This window comes from Strigops habroptila, chromosome 9, assembly GCF_004027225.2.
Source record: "Strigops habroptila isolate Jane chromosome 9, bStrHab1.2.pri, whole genome shotgun sequence".
NCBI lineage: Eukaryota > Metazoa > Chordata > Aves > Psittaciformes > Psittacidae > Strigops > Strigops habroptila.
Genome location: NC_044285.2, coordinates 34277735 through 34301319, shown reverse-complemented (window position 1 = coordinate 34301319; position 23585 = coordinate 34277735). Strand labels below are relative to the sequence as shown.

The 23585-nt window shown below is 50.8% G+C and overlaps 2 protein-coding genes across 4 annotated transcripts in view; one reads left to right on the top strand and one right to left on the bottom strand.

Annotated features, from left to right (window-relative positions):
• Positions 1-1683: 1683 nt before the first annotated feature.
• ATP1B4 (ATPase Na+/K+ transporting family member beta 4) lies at positions 1684-11502 on the bottom strand. Of its 2 annotated transcripts, XM_030498686.1 has the most exons (8): positions 11444-11502; positions 8629-8791; positions 5851-5979; positions 4893-4997; positions 4434-4630; positions 3736-3792; positions 2990-3085; positions 1684-2076 (listed from the first exon to the last, which is right to left on the bottom strand). In XM_030498686.1, the coding sequence occupies exons 1-8, from the start codon at positions 11477-11479 to the stop codon at positions 1915-1917; spliced, it is 945 nt and encodes a 314-aa protein (XP_030354546.1). In that variant the 5' UTR covers positions 11480-11502; the 3' UTR covers positions 1684-1914. The 2 variants fall into 2 exon arrangements, with proteins under 2 accessions (XP_030354546.1, XP_030354547.1); XM_030498687.1 differs by lacking the exon at positions 3736-3792.
• A 2669-nt stretch (positions 11503-14171) lies between these two features.
• TMEM255A (transmembrane protein 255A) overlaps positions 14172-23585 on the top strand; it is a 28945-nt gene continuing 19531 nt past the window's right edge. Inside the window, exons 1-3 of one of the 2 annotated variants that reach the window (XM_030498675.2) lie at positions 14172-14315; positions 18596-18738; positions 23015-23077. In XM_030498675.2, coding sequence (XP_030354535.1) covers positions 14258-14315; positions 18596-18738; positions 23015-23077 — 264 coding nt within the window. In that variant the 5' untranslated portion in view covers positions 14172-14257. The remainder of the gene's footprint in view (positions 14316-18595; positions 18739-23014; positions 23078-23585) is intronic. The other variant, XM_030498677.1, reaches the window with a different exon arrangement.

Genomic DNA, 23585 nt, shown 5'->3' with positions numbered 1-23585 from the left:
TGAATCCTTCCAATAGGCCAGTAGGGAATAGATATAAATAGAGTTTTGTCCTGTTGCTAGCTGGAGAGCTGTTAATTTCATGGCCTGAGGTATGAAGGGTTTGGTTTCCTTTCAGGTTCCTACAGAAATATAGATGTTTTAAAAGAACTAAAGCAATTGACAGGAAGGGAAATGTTTGTGGGTTTAACTTATTCCTGATGTCAAAGGAAGAGCTGCTGCCAAGGCAGCACCTTCCTTGGCAGAAGTTGGTTTGTGTTGGTCAGAACATGCCATTTCAGATAAGTTGTGCAGGCAGAATGATGGTGTTGCCCTAGCTCTAGCAGTGTCATCTGAATAACCACACCTGAGCAAAACTAGTTCCTAAACTACCTCTGGTTTAGGTTTTTAACAGTTCTTAGTAGTTTTTGCCCGACAGTTGTTTGTGATACTTAGCATATAGTAGGTCTTATTGTACTGGGCTCCTGAACTCTGGCCCTAGAAAGTTAACCAAGTGCCCAGAATTCAAGGATCACATTATATGCTGCCTTGAAATTCAGTCCCTAACTGGCCAGCACAGGTTGCTAAAGTCACATCTGCATCTCTTACACCAGTGTTTTAAGAATGGTACCATAGAGTTAATTTTAATGCAGTCGCTTTATTTTTAATACAAAAATGACTTGAGAGACTTATATAGATCAGGAAATGATGGCAGATTGGGTACCTGGGCTAGGATGTAGGACAAACATACCATAATGCACTTGTTCAGTCAGTAATTTTAGTAAGTGTGCTTTGCAACTAGTACATTATCCCAAGGTGTCCTGGCCTGATGTGTTCCCATCGCTGCTAACACATGGAGTGTGGTTCATCTGTTGGATGCAAAGGCTACACTGGCCAGGGAGGCTGAGGCTGGCTGCTCAGGTTAGCAGTGCTCCACTCAGATAGAGGCACATGTGCTTCATAGGTCTTTGAGGGTGATCAACTGATGACTTTGCTAATACCTGCATTGACCCCTTAACAATGAAAAAGCAGCGTTTCCCTGTGGTTTTCTGCAGCATTGTAGCTGTGACTTCTCTGGAATAGGGAAGAACAGGCCTGAAATACTTGGGGGTGGGGGTCTAACATGTTTCACTGGCACTTCTTTGCCAGGGGAAGGAGGTGCCATCAACCTGCAAACCATGACAGAGAGAAGAGCTCCTTTCACTCATCCCTCCCTAATAGACTTGATGAGGATTCTCGGGGCAGAGAGAAGTACTGGGGTGAGGAGGAGGAGGGAGAAATGCATTAATCTTCCCACTTCAGAAAGGAACAGTTGGAAAGGTTCAAGGGCAAGTGATTTCCTGCATAACCTTTGCTCCAACACCTTAGGTGTGCTGAACAAGCTGTGTAAAATCCTGCAGTCAAGATGCTCCTGGTGCTGGAGATCCTAGGAGACATTTTGAAATCTGCTGTTTTCCCTTTTTAACTGTGTCTTTGCATGCATAATCCAGAATTTTTGTTCTTTATTATTTTAACAAGAATAGTGCTATAATAAACTATTCTCGTGTTCACTGTTGCCTGAGAAATACACATAAAACTATGGTGAAGTTTAAGATTTAGAGCCAGGAAAAATGCATTCCACAGGGGTCACCCATAAAAGACCTTATGAAAATAGTGTTCAGATACCAGAGGGGTTTTTTTTAATCAAAACCAAAATGCTTTTGCAGGTTCTCTGTCCAGATGACTTTTAATTTTTACTAATAATGATCTACATCAGATGGTGAAAAATGTGGTTCCACGTTCCATTGCATCTCATTTGTTTTGTAACTATGAACAAAAATAAATTAACAAAAATCTCCATGTGCCTGTTTTTCCTAGAAGAAAAAAATGCTGGCTTTATGCTTTAAAAAGGAAAAAGCCTCTGATTGACTTAACCTAAGTGCCCAGTGTTTGCAGTGGCTACTTTCCAATGCTCAATGTGAAGATGATTCGGCCCAGGAAGCGGTCGCTATTAAGGTCGTTGATAATACCTTTTCCATTCAGACTGCACTGAATTGGAACCAAATAATTCCTCCTCACATCTGTAAAGTGCATAGCCACCAGTGGGGACGTATAGTTGACCTGAAAAGACGAGAGATACAAGTGTAATTTTTGAGGGAGCGGAAAAGCAGGCAGTGCTTCCATGTGCAGTAAAAATCATTGGTAACTGCTTCATGGTTCCCAGGTGTCCAAGTGCGTTTGCCTGATCACGGTCTCTCAGACGCTGAAGCTGAGCCTTCCTGTGCCTGTGCCTCAGAAGGATGGGATCACATCAGAGTTTTGCACTGCACCATGCCTCTTGGGTTGATTAGCCAGAACAAGTAACACCAGATAAAGGGACTCTCAAATACTTCCTGCTGTTCTAAAAATTGACCTACTGCTTGTAGTAAGACATTTGTGGTATTCCTCAGATCTGTGTACTGGAAGGACATGCAGACTGGGGCTGTTACTCATCCTCAGCCAGCAGCAGTATGACAACAGGACTCTAGAGCCTGCCTCGCCTTCCATTTCAGCTTTTGTTCTGAAGGTGTGTTACCTCCTGATGTGGTACAGCCCAGCACAGACCAAAGCAGTGCTGGATGGCATGTTCAGAAATAGCCGCTGGTGTTGGACTGGTTTAAGCCACCAGCCCGAACTGGTTTTGACATAACTTTGACAGAAGCCCCATCCTTTTCCTCTTTTGTCACTAACCCCTGACTTCCCTAACGCCCTGGGAAACACTGAGGTTGAGACCTTCTCTGGGAGTTAACACAGTCTCAGTCTCCAGATGATAAATGTAATCATTCCCATTGCTGGCAAGGGGCAACCAGAGTCCCCGAGGGTTTTCCTCAGTTTGTCAGAGACGGAAATAGACCACTGTAATCCCAGCACCCGCAGCCTCTCTCCTGCCTGCATCTGCCCAAAATAGCGAGAAGGCACATCTGTACTCTGTGCAGCAGCTCCTGCCCTCTCCTTAACAAGGAGACATAACAAAGATGCCAGAGTCCTTACTTACATGAGTGAACTTGCCATAGTAGGGATAATACATGAGATCAAATGTCCCGTTTCCAGGGTAGAAGTCCACAGATCTGAGATCGCTCTCGTTGCCTTTCTGTGATTGGAAAAAAATAAAGGGGGACACATAGCACATGGGACACAGAATGCAGCTCCCATCAGGACAGTGTGAGGGAGCTTTAATAGAGAAATCTCTTGCAAATCCCTGTCAGCGCTCAGCTGCACTTGCCTCCATGCAGTGTTTGCTGTGAGAGCCAGCTGCTGCTGCAGTGAGTGGAACATAACAGTGCTATGAAGTCACAGGCAGGGTTACAGGATTTGTGTCTGTCAGTCCCTCCCTGTGCTTGTCTAGTTCTGTACCGCTCTCTGCCCAGGCAGTGGGAGCCCTTCCTTCACCGGATTGCTGGGAGCTTGCAGGGCACTCCCCAGGACCAAGGGTCCTGCGGAGCAGTGGGGACGGATGTGAGCAGCTCCTGCTTCTGCGCCCTGAGATCCAGGCTCTAGCTGGCACCCAGCACCCAGCGCTACCCTCAGGGACTGAGCAGGGCGCTGCAGGTGAGGCTGGCTCCGGCAGCACTCGGAGGGCAAGGGTGGGAAGCAGGAGACTGGTGCGCTGCACCCAGAGGCATTGGCAGTGCTGGGTCCTGTGACTGTGGCTCAAATGGGAATGAATACTGGTAGGGTCCATCAGAGGGAGACATTTGGCCTTCTACACACCATGCTCCCAAGCACAAATGAAAGCAGTACCTGCACTTTGCAGTCCACTCTCACGGGGACCCCAGCACCAGGGCGGTAGCCTATGATCTGCAAAAACAAGAGACATCCGCGCTTGTATGAAATGCTGTGCCAAGCATGTGCTGCCTCCCTTCTCCAGAGCTTAAGCTCTTCTACATGCCAGTCACATTGCTCAGGGCAGGAGTTTTGTGCTCCTAGAAGCAGGGTCTGCCACCCTGTGCAACTTGCCCATGCCCGAGTGCTGGATTGGTGCCTGAGAGCAGAGGCAGAGCAGAGCACCCAGAGAGCCCACATCCCTGGAGTAACACAGCCACTTCCCCGCACCATTCACATCCCCCCATACCTATTTTCCAAGCAGCATGCACTGAACCGACATGCTGTTAGATTTCAAATGAACTCAGTTCTGTGAAAATTCCCATTACAAAGAGGCTGGGGTCTGGGATGTAGCTTAAAGCTCAGTTCCTCCCGGAGAGGAGCCTGACGCAAGACCCTGCAAGCGCTCAGGTCTCAGCAAATCAAATAGAGCAGGTTTTGTGTTGCTTCTTTTTTTCTGTTTTCTAGCAGGTATGAGCCAGCTGGTTTGGGAGTTCTAGTTCCCTTTGCCCTAGGCCTGAGAAGTGGAGCAGTTTCAGTCCCTGCGTGGTCTTTATCACACCGGGATGCACTGAAGGAAGGAAGGAAGGAATTAAGATAACCAGCTTTCTCTGTACCCGGTTCATCTTCAGCAGGATGCAGGGCTGGCCTTTAGAGAAGCCAAATGTTGGGTCCTCAATGCCAGAGCAGTTCCGCAGAAGTGAGCGTTTGAACTGGCAGGCCTTCTTCTCCTCGCTTTCATTGCCCCCTTGGATGAAGTACTGTCCTGAGGTGCACTCGATATTCTTCTCCTCTTGAACTTTGTCATCATAAGCTGGTGGGGACCAATAAACTTGTTAACATTTCTCAAGACCTGCACGTACCCACACTTTCAGAGTACATCTGCATGTCAAGGGAGTTAGAAAGTCCCACCCAGAATGGCAAGGCTCTCCCTCCCACAGGAGCACCCGTGACCATTTTAAGAGCCTCTATTTCTAGAATCATGAGATGCCCACGAGGAGATCCCTGCACTGTGTGCCTGTGTGCACAGATGCAAACAAGTTGCCAATATGACTCTGGGGAGACTAAGAGCTTACCTGCTAGGAAGTGGTGCATGCTGTCCACGTAGGGCTGCCACGTGCTGGGCTGAGAGACATTGAAGGCAATGGTGAACCCATTCAAGTACGGTCTGATCATTACTCCTGCAGAAGGGGACAGACTCTGTTAGAGCAAATGTAGGTGGACTGGCCATGGGCTTGGGGTGCGTGTTGCAGGGGCTGGTTGCACTGCAACTAGGCTCAGGGCTGGGCACAGGATGAGAGCGGCAGCACCAGCTCACAAACCCTCTCCTAAACCCGCTGATCCCTTACCTCCATTTCACACCCAGAGAGCACAAAATATCTCGGGAAATATGGGAGACCTGGAGGATCTCAGTAGCACTGCAGGAAAGTGATGGGCCTGGGTATGCACACAGGTGCTAAGGGGTCCAGGCTCCAGAGAGGGAGCAGGGTGAAGGGGCCTTGTGTTCCCCACCAACAGGGGGAAACACAGGGAAAATGCTGCTTCTGACATAGGGAAAGGAGTTTTGAACATTATCTTGCCAGGACTCCCCAAAATAATACTGCATAAAACCTTAATTTGCATTTTATTTTGAAGATATGAGGTATAAGGGGGCAGCAGCTGAAATGAATGGACATCACCTATGAAATGCCTAAACCTTTAAAATTGAAATTTCATTCTCATTTACCTTGAGAACAGTGATAACAATAATCAGCATAATTAGAATAACAGTATGATTAGAATGAATGCTTCACACGGGGCTATTTAAGATGCCTCATCCTCTGCAGAGAACCTGCAGCACTGTCAGTGCCCTGAGGTAAGTGATAACACCCTATGTTACGGAGGGCTGGTTGCCCGTGGGAGCGTACAGCTCCAGCAGAGCTTTACCCAGGTCTCTGTAGTACCATTGTAGTACCATGTAGTACCATGCCATTCCAGTAGTACATTGCTGGGTCAGTGCAGGGAGGTGCCCAAGGCCGGGCTGGGGGTACGTACCTGGTGGAGACACACGGTCCCGGTATGTCGGTGTGTAGGGGCTCAGCGTGAGCAGCATCACGTACATGCAAAAGGCAAACATTCCCGCCAGGCACGTGTAGAAAATGAAGTAAAACAGTAAGATCAAGCCTGCAAAAGAGAGAGGGCATGTTGCTGTTAGCGCAACCGGAGCACGTCCCACGGGGAGCGTCCCGCGGGGATGCACAGCCGTGCTCAGCACGGCGTCCTCCACAGCTCCGAGTCCATCGTGGAGGTGGGAGCTCACAGTCCCCCTCCGCACACAGACCCCGGCATTTCTGGATGTGGGACTCAGCCTGGCACGCTCCCTGCCCAGCCCAGGGCCGGGCCAGTGGCTGCTTGGCTCTGGCCCTTTTTGCCACATGGCCCTTCCCAGAGCTGTGTCAGGACTAGGTCTGTGTGTCCACCTGTCTCAAGCTCTCTCTGACAGACAGATCGATCTTGGCTCTTGCCCTTCCACCCCCTCTTGGCATGGTAACATGTACCCAGTAGCTTCCGCATGTCCGAATTCCCAATGGCAGCTGCGGGGAGATGCTCCTGCCCTGACTCCTGTCACCTGCATGTCAGGGACACCAGCGCTGGGCATTGCTCAGGGGCTGCGGCACCCCTGGCTCTTTCATTGCCCTGACATCTCAGGAATGGGTTTGTTTTTCCTCTGGACCAGGCTGATGGCTGAGGATGTCTCAAGAGGCCACAGCCTATGAATAAAACCCAGCGGCTCAGAAAGCAAAGTGAAGCCCTAACGCAAACATTTCCCAGGAGAAACATGCCGGCAGCTCAGAGGAGCCCTGGGAACGCAGATGTGCTCTCCTGCCGTGCTTCTGCCGGGGCCACGATGCTGGGAACCAGTGCAGGGCCGTGTCCTGCTGTGGGCTGAGCTGGGGCAGAAGGAACCATCACTGCTGCTGGTGGCACAGCAGGGACAATGTCCAGCCCTGCCACAATGATGCTGGGATGTTGCCTCTGCACCAGCCTGGTGGGGCTGGAGCTGCTGCTGATGCCGAGCCACTGCTTGTTGGGACATGGTGCTGCTACCATTCCTGTCTTCAGTTTCCTGCAATGCAGCAGGAAGCGTTGTCACTGTCAGAGCTGGGGGTGCAGGCTTTCCCAGGGGCTGCAGCCTCCAGTGCTGACCCTGTGGCCAGCTGGCTCTCTCCATTATGGCATTGTGAGTCCCCGGAGCCCCCTGTCCCTGGGGAACACATTCAGTGCCAGCGCAGGGGAGCAGCCCCAGGCTGGGCCAACTCCCTCCTCCTCACCTGTGAGATGAGAGCGGGAAGGTTCAGCTTCATTCACCTCCAACTGCTCTCACTTTAAAAGAAGATTGGATTTTCACAGGAGCTTCAAGGCCTCTCTCCTGCCCCCCTGCACGGGCATGTGAGCACACACGCGTGTGCAGCCGCAGTATGTATGTCCATAGGGCAGTGTGGCTGTATAGCACACCATGATGCTCCCAGGGTGCAGGAGGACACTGCGCCCTCCCCGAGGCTGTAAATAAATAACTTTCAGCACTAGCCAGCTGCGGCCACATCCACTCCTCTCGCAGAGCTTTTCTCGGCACCTGGAAGAGCCAAACCCATGTCCCTAAGGACTCTCACCCGCGTACTACTCCCGCACTCCAGTCTGTGCCTTCCCATTCAGCGAAGGAGCAGCAAAACCCGGCTGCCCCCAAGGCCAGCAAAGGGCACAGGGGAGCAAACGTGGATTTCTGCCCCAGGCTCACACCTGCACGCTTTCAGACTCCTCTGATGCTTATGGGCAGGTTCCTTTGTTTCTCCTGGCTGTCACCGCAGGCTTTGCAGGACACCCAGAGCACTCAGCCGGGACACAGGCAGGCTGTGGGGCTTGCAAGCTCATTGCCAGTGCCAGCCGACGAGGGCTGTAAAGGCTGACCAGCAGCCCCTGATAATTTGCATTTACATCCATGTGGATGTGCACATGATGCTAAGGGCTAAGATTTTCACTGCTGTGGGGGCTATGTGCTGCCAGGAGAACAGAGCTGCGAAGGTGGATGGCATCAGTGTGCTGTGGCACCTTGACGTCAGACTGATCCTGCAGCAGAGCTCTCCACGAGCTGCTCTTAACCACGCAGGGCACCTCCAGGCTCAGTGATAATTTTTGAAGGCCACATGGATATGGATCAAATGGGGTGCTCGAAACCCTCACTGTCATATTCCAGCCACCATCCCTGACAGCACATGTAGGCTCTGCTGCAGACACCATGTCATGCCCCAGGAAGCTGCAGGGTAATGTGATGACCAGCCCTTACCACCCTAGAGCACAGGCAGGCATTGAGGGCTGGGTGGCCTCGCAGTGAGCATCCTCCCCACAATGCCTGTCCTGCGATTCAGGTGCTCTTCCCCCACCAACACTGATGACCCCAAAGCCACCTCCCCACAGGTTCCTGACATACACAGGCAGGAGCCAGGTTGCTGGTGGCAGCAGAGGCGCATGGCTGTGACAGGCCAACCTGCGCTTGCTCAGGCTCTTAATTTCTTCCCAGTACACGGTCTGGGCAGCCCGAAATCTTTGCTTTCACATTCTCAGTAAACATTAACAACCAGACCAACGGTAACTTCCCCAAGGTTTTCTGCTCATCCTCCTCACTAGTTCTTTATTGTGCTAGTTAGAAACATCTACCCTGAAATGTGGGACAAGGGTGGTTACTCCAAGCTATCAAGGATGTTCACAGGCAAGTGCATCCATTGTGAAGCAGAAAAGGCAATGATCCCCGAAAGCGGGGCTTGAGCAAGGACCTACCCCAGCTCTTGGCTGTTCTTCCCAGGCATGTTTTCTCCTCCGGGTTCCACAGGAATATCTTCATTTCGCCAGCCAGGTCTGCCCAGGTTTTGCTCCCCATGTCTGCCTTGGTCTCGTTCTCCCCTCTGTCAGGAACCCAGATCTCCTCCTCCTGCTTATTTTCCTGGAAGAGTTACAGAACACAACCCCCACATCCAAGCTGAACATCTCATTGGCCAAAAATAAATGCAAAAGCACTTAATAGCTGGAAATGTTTCAAATTTCCATTTTCCCATCATCACTCTTGAGTTAAAGAGAGGCAGATTTGGCTGTTGTAACTTAAGATCACTTAGATCCCAGCATCCATTTTTCCATGACACGTACGTCACTGCTGTCACACCGGGTACTGTCTCCTTGTCCTGGCATTAACAGAAACTCATCTTTTTCCACCTGTGTGAACATGACCAAAGAAAACCTGTGATCTGGGGTTGTTCCCACGCTTCTGCAACATCTCTGAGCTCAAGTGCACATTTTCTGTGCTACCACAGATGACAGCAGGCGTCATTATTTGAGGTCATCCAGCTTGTTTTTCTTGGCGTGTGAGCAAGTGTTTAGCCTTTGGAGAAATCCCTCTGTTGTTATTCTTTAATTGCACTAAGTTCCATGGAAAAGCATCTCCCCAGGTGGTGAGAATTTGCATTTTGCCTTGGTGGTGAAAACTCATTTGTACAGAGCTCAGGAACACAAATCTCTCTGTACCTGGGCCTGGCTAAGAGTCGCTTGAGACAAGACATGGCAGCTGTCCCTAACCACCCTTGAACCTGGGCAGGTTCTATGTCTCCAAAAGCAGGCAGTGACATGGGAGACAGTGCAGACCTTGCTTTGAGCCCAGGGCAGGGCTGAGGACAAGCGGTGATGCTTAGATCTGGGTGGGTTCATCACGTCCCTGTGCTGCAGGGCTCAGCCTTTCCTGGCTGGGTTGGAGCCACGCTCGCCTGCCCTGGCCACATTTCCCCAAGGGCACTGTGCCCGCTGTGAGCCCCGCGGCAGCTGCACTGGCACCATCAACCCAGCTCTGCACTAAGGGCCATGGAAACCTGCCAGCCGCGGGCACCTGTTGGAGCCAGGGCCGACAAGCAGGATATTCACACCCTGGGGCCATGCCGGGGAGCCGGGAAGCGGTCGACGGCTTAGCAGAAAGTCTGGCTTGGAAACACGTTTGAATCAGGGGGATTAAACTCTGCTCAGACATACAAATACTGCGAAACAGTGAGAATGGGGGGAAAGGACTGACTCCAAAGCCCAAATTCGTGCCTTGGAGAGCCCCGTCAGACCCAGGGGGGCTGTAAACCGTCACCATCATCCCACTGATTGCCCCAGTCGGCCCCGGTTAAAGCCCCCGTCGGGCTCTGCTGGGAGCACGCCTGCGTCAGAGCGCTGCTGCCGCTGCCTGCACAGCAAAGGCACCGCCTGGCCCAGGTCCCACTCCCCGGGCTGGAGCCTGTCCTGAGCCAGCTCCTGCACCGCCACAGCCCTGCTCCATTCATGGCTGATGAAACCAGAGGATTTGGAGCGAGGAAGCAGCAGCCACAGCACAAGTGGCCAGCAGGGAATGGGAGAGAGGTGCAGGGGCTGCCGGCTACCAGAGCATCCACAGATGAGCAAGTGATGGAAGAGGAGAAGCAGGAGGGGTTCTCCTTCCTCCCACTCTTCTCCCCATTAAATTAAAGAGCTATGGGTAGCTGTTCTGGAAACATTTTCTCAGACTAGCAGAGTAGCAGGGACTGCTCAGACGGACTCTGCGCTGATGCTTAGTGCTGTCTTAGGAAAAGCCCTTTGAATTTCACACCAGCTGCAGCTTGGAAGCAGTGAGGGCAGTCCATGGGCTATATGCAGAGCCCTTGCCCAGAAGCTGCTACCAATGCTTGGAGCTGTTGGGGGGACATAGAGACAGCCACCCATGGGCTCTCACCCTGGGAACTCCACGGCTCTGCCCTGCAGAAGCCTTTTGTAAGGAGGAAAGTTTCCATCTCTCATCCAGCACTCAATGAAGGGTCCTGTCCTGCTATCTGGGAGAGACCATGGTGGCTCCAAAGGGCATGGGAAGGCTGAGGAGGCCTCAACCTCTTCCCACAGGGAGGGAAGTCTGTGTGGGGCGGGTGGACAGGACGGGATGAGCCCACTGCCATGTCCCCGGCAGAGGTCCTTATGCTGGGGAGCTAGGTTGGGTCTGGATTGCAACACCTCCGAGGTGTTTTACCTCTGCAGCCCAGGACCAGAGATGGTCTCAGAGCAGTCCCTTGCACTTGGAGAAGGGGCAGGAGGAGCAGCAGGGGCTGGGGCAGGAGCGTGCTGGGGGACAGAGGGGGCATGGCCATGGTGGAACCTCTCAGGACACTGTGCAGCCCCAGGCTGCTGCCTGCCCTGCAGCTGGCATGACCATGGGTAGCAAAGCAAAGCCGGGGTTCATCCCTGGAGGGATTACATTGTGCTGATGGTCAGGGGTGTCCTGGGGATGCCAGGGGCTTTCCCCCATCCTCACCCGGACCAGGTCAGCCCTCAGCAGCGAGTTCCTCTTGTTGAAAGCCAGGTCTGCAGAGGGTGGCCCATGCCAGACATTCACAACCCCTCCTAGACCCTCTCACTGCCCAAGACCACCAGCCATTCCCCCTGCTGTCCCTTCCCCTCTCAGTACAAAGTGCTTACACTTTGCCTAAGGGATGAAGCAGCATTTCCTAGAGCAAAGTAGCTATATTTATCATCCACAAAGCAGGTCATTGACAGCAGCCCCCGCCTCGCCTCTCAGAGGGTGGCCAGCAGCCCCCAAAAGACTCACCACCTGCCAGTGGGGGCTCCTGTGCTGGTCCTCCATGCCCCCAGCGCTGGTGTTCCCGTCCATCCCTGGGTGGGAAACGCAGAGAAACGTGAGTGTTAGCACCGCAGGAGCACAGGGCTGAGCCCAGCAGCACCAGCCCCATTGTGGGTGCCATGTCGCCCCGGCTCTCAGGGACCTGCAGGCACAGCCCCCTCCCCAGCATAGCTCCCCAGCCCCGCAGCTCCCCCCAAAAAGGCTGAGTGAGCGTGGCTGCACCAAGACCTTTGCTTGCCCGTGGGGAACTACACTGCAGGGCTTCGGCGTTAGGGAGCAGATCAAAAAATAACTTGTTTTCCTAAGGGGGGGAGCTCAATGCAACAGGATCCTGTCCAGAGCCCCCAGGCATCTGGTGCCCTTTGCAGCACCCTCACAGCATCCTGACTTGTGCCCAAGTCCCCATCAATGCCAGCCAGCGCCCTACATGGGGAAGTGGGGCTCTCCGCCCCAGGGAGACTGTGTAGCTGTTAATAAACATTAGCAAATCTCTAGGGCTTTTGATGGCCACATGTGTCCATCAATATGTGCTTGTCAGTCACGGCGGGGCTGTGGTTAATGCTTGCAAAATCGCTTTTGCAGCGAAGGAGCAGTGCAAGGGAACAGGTCTATATTTATCCCTTCGGATTGAGACAGCAGCTAGGAATGCACAGCGTCGGCTTCCCTGACCCTGCTGTAAGAGCCAGCCACAGCCACCTAGACAAAATCCAGAGGGACACCTTGCTGGGAGACCCTGCAGACAGGGTATCAGATTTTCCCACATCACTGAATTACAAGCGTGAGATGGTTATTAGGGGCACGGGGGTCCATGCTGAGTCCCGCTGCTGTGAGGGGCTGGCATAGTAGGAGAGCTGGGGGGCAGCAGAGGATGAGGCACTGGTGCCGGGCCAGCCTTGCTAAAACACAGTGGTGTGATGGCAGAGTGCAAGGGCTGCCTGTTCCTGGCTGTGCCCCATGCAGCTCTCGAGGAACAGTGGGGCTTGTTTTACACCGTCTGTCCCAGCAGGAGCTCAGCACCATCCACCAGCTCATTCCCTAGGCATGTTTCCAATGGGGCCGGCGGCCCATCCCTTCACGGGGGACCCAGGCCCCATTAACGAAGGGGAAAGGCTGCCTTGCCCGTTGCTGGGGCTTTGTTCCCAGCTCCGGCAGGGCAGCGCCGCGCCGTCCAAAGCCGGCAAAGCACCACTTCTCCCTTTTCTCTCCTGAGCATGGCTGAAAGCCGCTCGCCGGCTGTGCTAATAAATGGGCGCCGCGGGAAGGAAAGAGGTCTGGCAGCAGCCCCGGTCTGCGCCGAGTTGGCCGGGGCTGCCGCACGCCTGCGGCTGGGCATGCAGGCAAGGCTGGCTCGGCACCGGTGCCTGCCCGCAGCCAGGCCCGCGGCAGGACGCGTGCAGGCAGCCGTGCTCACAGCCGGGCTGGGGCCGCAGGCATGGAGACCTGCCTGCCCAAAGCTCAGGAGCTGGGATGGGGCAGCAAGATTGAACACGGCCTGGGCCATCGTGGGCCAGCAGCAGCTCCCCAGGAGTACATGCACCCCATTGCAGTGGTTGTGCTGCTGCACAGCCGGGCCCTGGCACAGTGGAGAAGGGCGCTGAGACTCATCCCCTCCATTACTGACATGGAGTGGGGGTGACCGAGCGGGAGGGGACAAGTGCCAGCCCCACACAGGCAGTGAGCACAGGGCTCCTCTAGTTCATCAGAAGTAAATAACCACTGTTTTCTCTGGTGATGTGTTCTTTGCCATTAATTGATCTGGGCATTTGTAACTTGCCTCTTGTGCAACTGTCAGTGTACACTTTTCTTTTCTCCTGGGAGAAGCTGGTAATTAGGCTCTTGTCCAATAAAAATGTGGGGGTTTTTAAAGCAGAGATAGGATTAATTTCTTTTAACTTGATGAAATATGCTTTGGCTTGAAATAATTACATCATTTGCACTTAGCAGCTCTCAACCCAGGGCATTAAAGGGACTTACAAGCAATTATGAAGCCTGCTGAGATGTTTTTATCCCCATTTTACAGATACAATATGGAAAACAGAGGTTGAGGGCCTGCCCTGGCTCCTTGGCCAGGGTTGCAGGGAGCTTGCAGGTGTGCTGGGAGTTCTGCCGCTGTGGGACAGGGCACAGGCAGCAACAGGCGTTACCACCACAGCAGGGATCTCAGAGCCAGTGGCCGTGTCGGTGGCTACCTGGGACTGCCGCCAGTACCACAGGGATGAGGAGGAGAGGTGCCTCCGTACCCGGGAAGGACGGAGGACGGAGAGGTGCCTGGGAGGTGTTTGGGGAAGGACAGAGTGGCCTGGAGCGGCGGGGCTGGAAAGGGCCTGGGAGCTGCTGGGGTGCAAAGCAGAAAGATGGGGAGAGGGCGGGGAGGCCCCGACATCGGCGAGGCACCGAGTCCCCCGGCCGGGCTGCGGAGGGGGTCCGTGGCCGGGAACTACGGGGCAGGACCTCTACCCCTCTCCTAGATAACACCCTCCGGGGCGCAGTCTCTCCGCTGGTTTCCAGTGGAACGGGACGGGCGCGCAGTGCTTTGGAAGGAAGGGCACGGAGCCAGGCTCCTTCCCGGTGACACCCGCCCCCGCCGCCGGGCGGTACGTACGGTACAGTACAGTACAGTACAGTACAGGGCGGTGCGGTACGGGGCGGGGCGGGGCGGGGCGGTTCGGCCCCGCAGCTCCCGTCGCTCCCGCCCCAGCGCGCAGGCGCGGCGGAGCCGCTGCCGGGGCTCTGTCCGCCGCCGTGGCCCGGCGGGCTGCGGTGGGGAGCGGCGGTGGCAGCATGCGGCAGTCGCTGACTCAGCAGCGCGCGGGCGGCGTTGCCCTGCCCGACTCCGTGGGTAAGTGCCGCGGGAGGTGGCGGCGGGAGGTCCCGCCGGGCCGGGAGGATGCTCCGCGCTGCGGGGCGGTGCGCGGGGGCCGGGGGCGCTGCGGCCATTTTGGGCGGTGGGACCCCGCGGGCGCCGCCGTCGCGTCAAACAGACCGGACCCGACCCGACCTGCCCGACCCCGCCGCAGCCAGGCGCTGCCTGCCCCGGCCTCCTCCCCGCTCGCCCCGCCGCTCTTCGGGCGCTGTTTCAGCCGCAGGGGCATGGTCCGTATCTCCCCCCCGCCGAGGCCGCACCGCCCGGGTGCGGGGCTGCGGCAGAGCGAGACCCGTGAGGGGCGCTGGCTGCCCGGGCTCCCCGCAGCATCCTTTGGACCGGCTGCTTGCAGCGCTCCTGCACCGCGCTAATTAGGTCAGAGAACCCCTCGCACCGCTCCGCGCCCGCTGCTCATGCGGTTTCGCCACCTTCCACCCACCCAAGCGGGAGATGAAGCACCCAGCCACCCGTAGGCCCCCCCGTCGGCTGCGGGCAGGGCCCTGCATGGGGCCGGAGGGTCGCATCTCGCGCACTGTTGTAGCAGAAAAGTGGACCAGGAGGAGGAGAAGGGTTGGGAAGGAGAACAGCTCTGGTTGCCCCCGCTTCTCCCAGGGTAAAAGTTAAAGCTGGCTTCCTTGTGCTACTTCACACTTATTCTTCATTCCTGGCTTTTCCCCCCAAAGAATAAGATGGAGAAGATGTTTCTGTGCCATCTTGTCTATTTTCGTCTGATAATTAGGAGAAAAAAGGCAAGTAAACCAGGGGCAGCACAAAGATCTGTATTATTGCAAACTTTTAAAGTAATCTGGAAAAACCTGCTACAGTGTGTTTTTTAGAGTGGGCTTATATATGGCAACTATAATGAGAGGATGTTTCTGAGGCTTAAAATAAAAATTATCTTTCTGAAGCCTTTCCACATTCTGAGTGCCATTTTAGCAAAAAGAAATAGCCAGACGACAGATAGCATTAATGTCCTTGCACCTTCCTCACAGAGTTAAGCACAGTGTTTCAAACCACGTTCTATATGCATGTTGACGTAAGCACAGCAAGTTTTGAGGTATCTAATTTGGATAAATTGCAGAGAAAAAGCTACTACCATCTCTTAAAAGGCAGAGATAGCAAAGCTGTCGTAGCTCCACTTCTGTGTGTAAAGCTGTACCAAGTAGCAAAGAGGAAAATTATTTAATGGGGAATACTTTCAGCAGAAATTAATGTCAAGAGAGGATTTTGCTAGAGCAGCCCATCAGCAGCTCTCACTGGAGATGCGGCGTATGAGTCCATCTACGCTGAAGCAGTGCAGGCATCCCTACAGAAGTACAAAACAATTTTCTCAATATGCACATAACAAAATGTGTTTTCAGAGAAAGAAAAAATGGAATTAGCATCTCAGTACAGAGCTGAAGTGGAGGTAATCACATTATCTTCTATTTCGTATCTCTCTCCAGTGTCAAGGTAAAGGATGATGGTTGGTTTTGTCAGGACTTGGAATGAAAGCTTTTTTTAAGGAATATTGGAAAGCTTTCAGAAGTTTTCCGGTTGGAAACCTTTTGTTTCACTTGTGTACTGCATGTTGGTGTGTGCCAGTTGTGAGCTGGGAAACAATGTAGAAATGTAAGAGCGGAAAACATGGTGGTTCTGAAATAAGTTCAGAATCCATAAGCAGTATTTCAAGCTGCTGCTTTTATACTCTATTCCTGCAGAATTCTATTATAAAATACTCCACGTTTTGAGAAAATATTTTTGCACATTTTGCAGGTTTTTTCATTGTACCTTTATGAAGCATCCCTGATGAAAACGCAGGTCTGTATGTGTAAACTCCGCGCCCGTGTACCCACAATGCTCCCTCAGTCCTGCTCTGCAGGATGGTTTTGCATGGCACGCAAACATCTGCACACCCACACAGCCTCACTGTGAGGAGTTTAAGCTGTGTAAGGAACATATGGCTGGATTTACTTATCTTCTGCTCATTTGCCAGCCCAATTGTAGCAGTAACCAGAAGCTGGATCATCTACCATGTGTGTAAGCAAGACAGCTTTGTTCTTTCTCTCCTTTCAGAACTAATCTGTGTAAGAAGTAGCAATTTTTTCTCCAGTTTCTAAAGTTTTGTTCAGCTAAACCCTTGGTCCCAGGTACTTTGGTTTTTTAAGATGTTTGACACTTGCATTTAAGTTATTACATTGGAACTGGAGTGTGGCACAAGCTGTAGTACTTGCAAGGCAATACAAACAGAATGGCCTGATATATCGGTGAATTTTGAAGGCTTTAGAAGTCCAGAGTTTGTATTATTAACTTGTTTAGCATATTTAGAAGAATAAAAATATTAACCCCAAATGCAACCTGCAGCAAACAGTTGGGTACCTTTACCTCCATCCTCTAAAAAATGGCACGAAAAGGTAAGGATCTCTGATAAAAGATCCTGTCTGGATCTTAGGGTTCTCTAGAAGTTAGTTAATTTCATTTTGTTTGAGATTAGCAACTGTCTAGCTATTCACTCCAGCTAAGGACTAGCATAGTTGCCAAGCTCCTTGCTATTAGACCCAGTGACATCCCAGTGGCGCAGTCACAGCTGTGCTCAGGGACATAACCAGAAGATTTGGGGGTGGAGAGCTTTCCATCCAGAGACACTGGTCACTCAAAAAGGATGTTGCTTTTCTTTATAAACCTCTCTGGCTATTAATCTTGTGTTGGCCTTTTAAACCCCAAGTTTAGGACTTGTCAGTGATTTCAAGCTCATCTGGATGGTGTGGGTGAAATGATCCAGCCCTGTGCCCATGGCAGCTGTGCCAGCTCGGAGCATGGGATGGAGAAGGGAGCGCTCCTGCCAGCAGCATGGCTGGAGTGGGTGTGGAGGAGCCAGGAGCTGCTGCGCTTTTCCCTGGGGAGAGCTGTCCCTGCAGAGGAAGGGAGATAATTTTTACCAGTGTGTGTCCTTATGGCTGCATCAGTATAGCTGTTAGGGTGAAAAGATCTCTCTAGCTGTGCCACAAATATGCACAGATCCTAAAGAGGGGCCCGTGGGCACATCTTCAAGACAGAAAGCTGCCCAGCAAGGCCTCGTGTGCTCCTTTCTCTGGAGAATTTGGACAAGGGGATTGTGCTTGGCTTGGCTGAGTCTTTCCTTCCAGCCTTGACGCAGGTGTTTTACCTCACCACATAAGGGCTTGGCTGAACACCTCAGATGGGGGTTTCCAACATGGTTTTAGGGAACACGCTCAGCAATGGTGGAAGCAGCTCCTTGCTCTTGGGAAACATCCCTGCCCTTCTTTGAAACACTCTGAGAAGATCTGGTAGCCTGCACATCACTTGGGAGCCTCTGGGGTGGGAAATACTTTTGCCTGCTCCCGGGGTGCATTGGAGAGCCCCAGACTGTGGGGATGGGATTCAGGGTGGGCCAGCAGCCCACAGGGAGCGTGGCAGGGGACCTGTGATATGTTATCGTACCAGCCGCTCTTGCAGGTGCTGGGTTATGTCTGCATAATGTATGAAATATAATTAAAAAGATTGTTCCACAAAGTGATGTAAAGATGGCAGAGCACATGCTGAACAAACACGCATACGGATGTTGCTGAGTGTAATGTCGCAGCCAGCTTGCCTCTTAGCTGATGGAATCACTATTTTATATTTATGCTCATTTGCGAGATCTATAAATATATAAAAGGAAAAAAAAACCATAATCAGGCAGCTGTAGATGAGTTTTACTAATCCACAAATTCATTATTCAAGCATCTAAAAATACCTGGTCCTTGCGGAAAGTAGAGGATGATACTTACAGGAGAGGGAGAAGTGGCTGTTACTGGTGATGTCTCATTTACATGGAAAATTGTGGATGCAATATGGTTACAGCCAAGATTTGCCCCCTTAATTCAAGTGGCATACAGTGTGGCTATTTAATTTGATGTAAGTAGACAGATCAGAAAATACAGAAGTGCCTAATGGTAATATTTCTCATCAGCTCAATTGCCCCAGGCCAGAGGAGCGGGGAGGCACTGATGTATCCAAATGAGCTTTGCAGAGTTACAGTTCTTAAAGCTCTCTTCGTCTGCGTCAGAGCAATGATAAGTAAATGTGAATTCAGATGCCCTAGTAATGCTTGATAAAGCATGTTAGTGAAGGTGAAAAGTGACAGCCAAACCCAAAAATATTCTCAAGAAAGAAAATTCACCACAATGTTTTTTGGCGGTGGGAGGAAAAAATTACGGTACCGTGACTGTCCCCAGATGGAATCAGCAAATTCTGTTGTGTATGTGTGTTTTTAGGGTCGTTCAATAGAAGAAAAAGAAATTCCCTCTACGTAACTGTGACTCTCCTCATTGTGTCAGTATTAATTCTAACGGTGGGCCTAGCTGCTACAACAAGAACCCAAAATGTGACTGTTGGAGGTTATTACCCAGGGGTTATTGTAAGTATAGAACTCCTAGGTAGGTCTAGAAAACTTATTGCCTACGAAGTCCCTTGTAATGCTGCAAATGTTTTAAAGGGTGATCTTGTCCTGAATATTGTGCTCAAGCTATTTCATTGCCATTTGATTTATTTGTTTTATTATTATTTTGCACCTACTGCTCATTCCCATGCAAAAATCCCAACCACATGGCAGCCTTCTCTGAGCTTAGATAATAACACGCTTTTGAGCTGTGAGACAGATCAATAGGTCTTATGTCAGTCAAAGCAGTCTTAGAACTTCTTTGTTTTTATACCTCACGTTAACCCCAGGCGGAAGTAAGGCAAAGAAGGACCATAGGTGCCAAGAACAGCTGAGAGACCAGGTCTTGAAATACTGTTCACGTGGGCTTGTGGTCATAAAGTTCACTTGCAGAAGTGTTTAATTTGGAGTCCCTGAGTGAGAAGCACGTTAGCATAGCTGTGGCAGCTTGCCAGGCGAGCATGCACATCAAAGCAGCGCATCCATTTCTTCTTTTTTGTTATCAACGGATGCCAGTGGGAAAGGACAATCCTGTAGCTTCAGATAGCTTAATTTAGAGAAGACCACTGGTGCCCAGTCTTCTTGACAGCAGACGTGTAACCTCCTGCAGAAGCATAAGGGGCAAGTACATCATGCAGCTCCCTGCATGAGCAGAGGTCTAACACGAGCTGGAAAGCAAGTCCTGGTCTGTTCCTGTCTGAGACATGCTCAAAAAGAAGCACAAAAGGACTGAGCTGCAGAATTAGGTGTCTTGGTAGGTGGAGTGTAACTGCAGCCCCCCAGCTCCTGGTGTAACAGCTGAGCAGTGCTGTGCATTCGGGTTTGGAGACTTAAAGCCAGTCCAAATAACTAGGTAGAGACTTGTTCTTGCCTTGTTACAGTTTGATTTATTTGCCATGCATTGCTGATCTCAGGGGGGTTTATACTTCTCTGTGGATAAGCTCTTCTATGACTGAACAAAGTCCCTTTACAGCTATTAGTGTGGAATGTTGTTACAGACTGTGTTGGGTCTCCTCGGTGGTTTTCTGTCTTGTCCCAGTAACTCCTGCGTTTAGTCCTGATCTTTTTTTAAAGAGAAGTATAGAAGGAAGGTGTTGAGAAAGGTGACAGGCTGGCTTCAAATTCTCCACACTTAGCCTACGCTCTGTCAGCCTGAGTTGAACCTCGTGCTTCAGAGCAGGCCCTGCAGACTGACGCAGATGGGTAGAGCCTGTTGTTCACGTCCCCTTGACATCTCCTGTGCTATTTATGCTCAGGAACATCAGCAACACTTATGCTTTTGTAAGACTCGGTCTACTCAAGGAATTAATGAATTCCCAGACCTGGGAAGGGTGTTGAGTTACTTTATTCAGAAGCACCCTGTTTGTCACCAAATTCCCCCTCATTAATCTGCTGTGTAGAAATGCGTGACGACCTCGCCTGTGTCCCTGCGCAGGAGAACGTTTCAGTGTGCTGCTGGATGCTTCAGCAGGTGCTTAAAATAGCTGATGTTTCGTAACAAGCTGGGATTTCTCCCTTTGCTGTGGAGAAAGGGCTTGCTGTGGTGCAGGAGTACTTGGTGAGTTGTCCTCGAGCAGGTGCCTTCCACAGCCCCGAAGCAGCAGCTCCTTGCAGGTCTCGTCATCCAGAACTTGACACAAATGTTAGGCCTGTGTGCATCTCCATCAGGGGTTTCTGTACCCTGGGTATCCTGCATTGGTAAGGAATAGAGCGGTAGTCTCTTCATGTGCTGGGTGATTTCCCCATGTGTGGACCAGATCCATGGATAGGATCATCTCCTGTGACATCAGATGTCTCATCAGTGCCATGTCTAACACACCATTCTTTCCTCCTTTAACTTGTGTCTCTTGGGCAAACACCTCTTGTACAAGGAGGAGACATGCAAAGAAGTGGCTGTCTGATGAGGGGGTTTATCTTCCCAGGCCTCTGCTCCCGAGGAAGAACAGAACGAGGGACTGAAGACCTTCCCTGCATCAGTGGGATTTTGTTTGGTTGGGGTTTTGTCAGATTTTTTTTCCTCAGACAGCGCAATTCCTCATTGACACAACTAGAGGAATTGAAGCAGAGGATGTAGTAACCTGTCCTGTACCCAGGCTGCCTTCACTCTCCTCCATGATCACTGGCACCTTTGCAACTACATCTGTGAGCACCCTGGCTGTGCCTCTATGGGAGATATCCTCGCCTGGCTGGATGACTGACCTGGGCCTGGGAAGCCCAGAGTAACAGTGATGCTCAGCAGACAAAAGTAACGATCAAGTGCAGAGGGCAAGCACCCTTATGGAAGTGAGGCTCTCTGAGATACATGTGTTGTCTCCAAGTTATACCAGCTTCCAGCATCTGTGTAAATGACTGACCTTTCTTAGGCTTTAACTGGCAAACCTCTCTAACAGTTTCTTGTCAAGCATGCTGGCCTGGGGCTTTACTCTGGAAAAGCACATTTATTTTGTGTCCTGTCCTTTCAGACAGACATCCCAGGGAAACATATCCACCAGCAAATAAGAAATGCAATTGATGTAGATTACTGAGATTTCTTTGTGCCATCTGTAGAAGAATGAGTGGTTTTCATATTAGTGCAATGAGAATTCCCATTAGTTAATGAGAATCCAGTGATTTGATCTTCACCTGTTGGATGTACAGACTTGCTCTAATTTCTTATTTTTGAATTATCTTTAGTATTTCACCTTTTAGATGAAATTAACACTATTAAATGTGTTGGCTCAAGCTCAGAGGGCACAGAACATTTTTCTTAAGCATTTGCCTTAGGTGTGTGTTGCCACACAACTTCTTGAGCAAAGTAAAAAGCCAAGAAGCACTAGCAGATCAGTTTGGGGAGGTTCAGCAGTGCCCCTGGCTCTCTGCCCTGCCTGCCTGCTGACCCAGTGTTAAGCAGCACCCGGCTTTGTTGCCGTGCTTCCTGCCGTGGTAGTTTGTCCCTGATGTGGGAACAACAGTCTCCAAGAGCTCAGAGTGGAAGGCTGGCAGCCAGGAAGCTTTAAGCCCTGCCATTTGAGCCAGCAGCCCTTGCTGCCCACAGCACTGCACCAAATGTTTCTGGGCTTAAGCAGAGTGGGGGAAGATTTAAGCCCAAATTTTCATCACTTTTGTGTCTGCTAATCTCTGCACGTGCCTCTGCTTGTTAGTATCGGCTTTATTAAACCGTTGGTTTCTATTCTTGGATCTTAAAATATCAATTCCAGGTTAGTTGACTCATTCTTGAATCACTGCAGCTTGTCTCGCGCCTTATTCTGCTTCCTGAGGAGTTAGCCAGTTATTTGGCATTCTCACCCAGATCTTCGCTGCTTCCCTAGTTTATTGACTAGATTTTTACCTCCTTCATATGACCACTCCAACCGTAGGACTTTTCTGGCATTTCTCGTTTTGCCAACCCTTAGAAGCAGAGTTGGATATGCTCTACACCGATCAAAGACATTTCCAGTGTGACACAGAAGTACTTCTGCATCACCCCCCGTAGTCCATGATTCCTGATTGAAGTCCCTGTTTCTGGCCTGGCTGAGGTCTGTTCTGTCCTAGAAACTTCAGTTTAGTGTCGATAAATAGCTTAAGGCTATGGAGAAAGGAGGTGGGAAATTGCACTCCTGGCTGGCTTCACTGACCTGAAATAAGAACACTGTTGTCAGTTATGGCAGCAAGAAAAGATGCTTTTGCTGGAGTAGCTTATTCTGTTGGCTGGGCTGGCAGGAGCTCTTCTAGTAGAAGACCCTGGTTGATGCATCCCCACCCCTGGAAATGAGGGAAGAGTAGAATATGGCAGAAAACTGCTAAATCTTCCCAAGTATAATTCTCCCTTATTCCATACTTCCTATCCAGAAACTCTCTGAGTTGAAAACTTAGTTGATTGCTCACACCTTTGGTGAGGTTACAAAAGCCTGGTCCTGCAGTTGCTAGTGATGTGGTCCTGCTAGGTTTGTATCTGGAGGCTCCTGAGCGTTCGTAGGGCTGTTCCAAGACAGCAATGCATATCCTCATCCACCAGCCATTTCTCAGCATCACTGGGAAGGGGATAGAATTCAGAACTCATCCTTTTGGTTTCCACACACGCTTTTAGTGTCATATAAGGGATACACTTGATAGTTCCTACTAGTGAGAGACTTCACTGATTCCTTGCTGAAGGAAAAGTGCTCACACATCCCCAGTATGTTCTTTTGCTGCTTCTGGATTTAATTGTGTTCTGTCTGTATGTAAAATATGTTGTATATTCTCCTGATATAAATGCTAACAATATGTTGTTTTTCAGCTTGGTTTTGGGTCGTTTCTTGGAATAATTGGATCAAACTTGATAGAAAACAAAAGGCAAATGGTAAGTTCATTATAAAAACTTCTTTTTAAAAAAATGACAGTAACTCAAATTTTGCATGTAAAGAGTGTTACCGGTTTTCCTGACTCTTCCAGGGTAGTGTTGCTTATCTCTTGAGAGCTAGAGATGGTTTCTAGCAGCCCAGGAGAACAAGGCTGTTAACCTTGATATTTTTAAATTAGAAAGAAAGAGAAAAGCTGAAGGAAGCACAAAGTGACTTTACACAGTCTCATTGAACTTTGGTGAGATTTTGTTTTAAAGGGCTTGAAGTTGAGTGTTTGGAGTTTTCAGGACAGTGCTTCACAGGCTCATGCCTAGTGCTTTTTCTGCTGAGCTGGCACAGTATGTGATACATAATATGGTGAATAACATGAGCATAATACATTTATTTGAAATCTTTTAAAGTGGATTCTTAGAGGCTTGGGGCTCTGCAAAAATTGCTTTTGGCCACTTTCTTTTCTGCGCAAAGGCTAAAGAAGAAGATTAAACAGGTAGTATAACAGCCAGCCCA

Excerpts from the sequence above, each read along its gene's own strand:
- ATP1B4 (XM_030498686.1), bottom strand. The coding sequence starts at position 11,479 with ATGGAGGACCAGCACAGGAGCCCCCACTGGCAGGTG. Across the intron at positions 5,980-8,628 it reads AAGAACAGCCAAGAGCTGGG|GCTTGATCTTACTGTTTTAC; the intron begins GTAGGTCCTTGC and ends TCTCTTTTGCAG. Across the intron at positions 2,077-2,989 it reads ACTATGGCAAGTTCACTCAT|GTCAACTATACGTCCCCACT; the intron begins GTAAGTAAGGAC and ends TCGTCTTTTCAG.